Raw genomic sequence first — 4,112 nt, forward strand, 5'->3', positions numbered from 1 at the left:
TTCTTTGAGTTAATTTTAATATCAATTCTAATTATTATTATGTTATGTTATTTTTCTTGGTTTATTTTTCTGTTGCCGACATCTAGTGTTCAGAAAGTTTACGTTTTGTGACACAAAATTGCCAGAGCGCCATTATGTAGAACTCGCAGTTTCGAGTTTTTTTGTTCACTTTAATTTTAAGATAAGTTTATTTCGACTCAATAATCAGCATAAAAGATTGATGAAAACAAATAAATAAAAACTGATTATGAAATTAGGAGATTAAACAAAACCTTAAATAAGGTTTAAAACTTACCAGTACAGAATATAAGACGTATCGTACCGTAAGGACACAACCATAGCCATAGGCCCATAGGGGGTACAATAAATATAGAAAAAAGAGAGGAGCTCTAGATAAACTATATAGTGAAAAAAATTTGGATAAAAAATAAGAATTGTTTGCCACACCATTTTAATAATCTTGTAAAGGTTACCGGTACTTATCAAATTGAATTCAGATTTTGTAGACATCAATCAATCAATCACTTTTATATGTTCACTCTGATACAAACAAAACAACAACAAAGGGACAAACAAAATACAGAGGACCTGAAGGACGGGCATAACTTAATAAAAAAGTTAAATACGTACAAGTACGTGACATGAGCGAACAGTAGATAGGCGCGGCGGTGTGGCTCAACGGGCTAAGCGTTAGGAATACGCTCGCCACCGCATCTCTAATTACTCTGCGTGGGTTCGCAGGTTCGAATCCCATGTAGGGATGGTTATGTGCGAGAGGATTGCTGGACTCCTCGCCGTCGTTGGGTGGTTCACGTAACCGCTGGTCGGTTACGGCTTCCTCCACCACCAAGTCCATGCTTCCGAAAACAAACAAAATACCTAATCCCATACCCGACTTGGAATGGTAACCAGACGAGAGGCCGTGGTTCGCCATATGGATAAGCCGTCTTATCGGCTTTCCTCTCCCCCGGGATAAATATGTAAATCCTATCCTATCCTGTAAATCCTAATACCGATAATGTAGTGTAATATAAAGACATTAAAAACTTTTTTTTGTATCGTGAGATTTGTTCAGAGCTTTACTTTAGAAAAGAAATTTAAGTCGGAAAACAGCTCAATTTTATATGGTGAACCACGGCCGTGCCCGTGTCTTGTATAGTTTAGTACCACAAGTACTTCCAGTGGCCGTGGGGGTAGCATAACGAATTTCGCATATGTTATTCCTAACCCCCACCTGACTGTGTCATTCAAAAATTACGTCACAATCACGTTATAAAGGTTGCCAAAGTATAGCTACGATCGCCCTAAACGACATTTGTGCGGCCGATAACGAACCAACTAACGCCAGCAATCTCTCTCATATCGGGATCGTAGCGACGAGAAAACGATAGAAATAGCTCACTCGATTCGGGTGATTGTCTGTGCGTTTTGGACGATCATTCGCGGCTCGATTCCGGACCTTTCGGGTATTCGATTGGGACCGCGCCTAATTCTTTATTTTGGATCATTAGCCCCACTTTTGAAGTTTTCTTCCATAAAATCACTTTTATAGATTTACAAATATATATGAGAAGAACTATAACGCCATAACAAGCAATCCTGATTAGCTAATATTCATTAGTCGGCCGAGGCATTGCGCGTTTATGGATGCCAAAATATAATTTCTGGAAAGACCGGCCCCAAATATTTTCGAAGTTTTGTATGCGGACCTTCGGTAAATAGCCCTGGGTTACTGTACCTGTATCGCCAGTAACTCTTTCGATTCTTCACTGGCATGGCCCACCATTTCTGCAGTTTAAGTTTTTGCCTATGATCCAAAAACTTCGTCGAATTCGGCTTTAATTCATTAACTGACTATGGTACTGCTTCAATGCGGTTCATTTGTGGGCAATCATTTAATTTGTGGTGTTCAAAGTAGATTTAGCTTGCTTTTTCAGGAAGCATTAGCACCCTCAGCCGTCAGGCATGCTACTGAATCCAGACTGGATGAGCATTACGTGTTGAGTCATGGATCTTAGATTTGAAACTTAGTTTATTAAAGAACAGCATTGTCTGAATATATGTGGAATGTTATTTATTTTTTGTGTTCTCAATTAGATGTTTTGATTCTCTCATTTGATTCAGATCATTAAAACTTACATGAAATATGCCCTGCTGGTATTTTGACAAGGTTGATCTGAAGAAAACTCCATCTCTGCAAGATGGTGTTCCTCCAGAAACGGAAGCCAGATATCGAAGAGAGGGAACTCGGTATATATTTGATATGGGTGCAAAGCTTGGATTAAGTCATGATACTCATGCCACCGCAGTAGTGTTTTTTCATCGATTTTATATTTTTCACTCCTTCAAAAAGTTCCCAAGATATATTACTGCCACATGCTGCCTTTTTTTGGCAGGGAAAGTAGAGGAAACTCCGAAGAAATGCAAAGACTTGGTTAAAGTTGCCAGAAGTTTGTTATCTGATGCTCATTTCACCCAGTTTGGAGAAGATCCGAGAGAGGAAGTCATGACATTTGAGAGAATTCTACTCCAAACAATCAAATTCGATTTGCAGGTTGAACATCCTTATAAATATCTTGTGCAATATGCCAAGGCTTTGAAAGGAGACAAGGCTAAAGTTGAACACCTTGTTCAAATGGCTTGGACATTTATAAATGATAGTTTTTCCACATCACTATGTTTACAATGGGAGCCGCAGATTGTCGCAGTAGCAGTAATGTATTTGGCAGGACGTCTGTGCAAGTTTGAACCTCAAGATTGGGCGTATAATCGCGGGCGATGGTGGGAACAATTTATCGATGACATCAGTATGGACCTATTGGAAGATATTTGTCATCAGGTACTTGATCTTTATTCTCATCAGAAACCAAAATCCGTTTCAAAAGCCAAACGAGAGCGACCCAAGACACCTGGAGATGTTGACAAAAGCAATGAACCACAAGCAAAAGCTATGCGCCAAGATTCCAAACATGCCAAAAATTCGGAAAACCATCACAAGGCTAAACCGAGTTCAAGTACGTCTTCAAATAAAGTTCAAGGGTCAAATCAACAGCAGATACAACCAATCAAGCGACAGACGAGTAGTCAGTCAACCAATTCTACAGGGAATGTTGAAGTTTCCAGGCAGGATTCCACAAATACTGAAGAGGTGGCAATGGATACAGTAGAAACATGCGACAGTGGTACTATAGAAACTCATTCAGCCCACTTACCAGCACAGGAGCCAAGTGGTATTCCAAGCAAAGCAACCGATTACTATAGCAGTGTGAATGAGTATCAATCATTTATGACATCCGACAATATGTCATCAATGGCATTGTCACAACAAAAGCAGTTAAAACAATATAGTTATTCAAATAATTCAGTCTTTCAACAGCCACATGTATATAGCTCTGTGCCAACAACACCACAAACCCCTACTGCGCCACAACATAGACCCAGTTTTACTGGACCACCACCGCCTCCCCCACAGCCACCTTTCCCAACTTCATTCCCTCAGCCAAGTTTTGATGTTATGCCACCCACTGGATTTCCACCCAGATTTCCATCGAATTTACCACCAACATATTCTGGAAATCAGGATATTTTTTACCCGGATGCACATCCCCCAATGGGTATGGCAACTGTAAGAATTACTGGTCGTCGCGATCAACAAGGAGGGAATCAATGGGTGCCATAATTTATTGGTAGTTTGAATATGCTTAAAAATTTAAGTCTGAAAGTCAGTATGGTACTTTTTGCTGTTAGACAATATTTACTGATTGATTTACAACGTGATCGATGAAATACATTTGTTATTTGTTGTTATATTGAAAAATACAAAATGATTTAAAATATTGGTCCTGTTTTGTATCCGGAAGTATTTTTGTTGTCGTCAATTAGAAATGTTAATCGATTCTGGATGTTTTTGCCCATTACATTTGGTTGATGTAGATTATAAAATCCAAGTAAGAATTTATCATATTGTGATTGAGTAGTATTTTATGCCAAGAAGTGCCCCTAACGTCTAATTCGTTTCTATTTGAAAGGCAAGTTATGGTCAGATCTGCGATGAATAACGATTTTCATGCAGATTAATGTTGCAAAAAGGGAAATGCCCTAGCTTGTTGCAA

General features: G+C 39.0%; 1 protein-coding gene across 1 annotated transcript; it reads left to right on the forward strand.

Moving 5' to 3' along the window:
* The first annotated feature begins 2,098 nt into the window (after window positions 1-2,098).
* LOC120340783 (uncharacterized) lies at window positions 2,099-3,836 on the forward strand. Its single transcript, XM_078109944.1, has one exon. The coding sequence runs from the start codon at window positions 2,147-2,149 to the stop codon at window positions 3,677-3,679; it is 1,533 nt and encodes a 510-aa protein (XP_077966070.1). The 5' UTR covers window positions 2,099-2,146; the 3' UTR covers window positions 3,680-3,836.
* Window positions 3,837-4,112: the final 276 nt, after the last annotated feature.

Source organism: Styela clava, chromosome 1 (genome assembly GCF_964204865.1).
Source record: "Styela clava chromosome 1, kaStyClav1.hap1.2, whole genome shotgun sequence".
Lineage (NCBI taxonomy): Eukaryota > Metazoa > Chordata > Ascidiacea > Stolidobranchia > Styelidae > Styela > Styela clava.

Coding starts and splice junctions, on each gene's coding strand:
- LOC120340783 (XM_078109944.1), top strand. CDS start 2,147: ATGCCCTGCTGGTATTTTGACAAGGTTGATCTGAAGAAAACTCCATCT.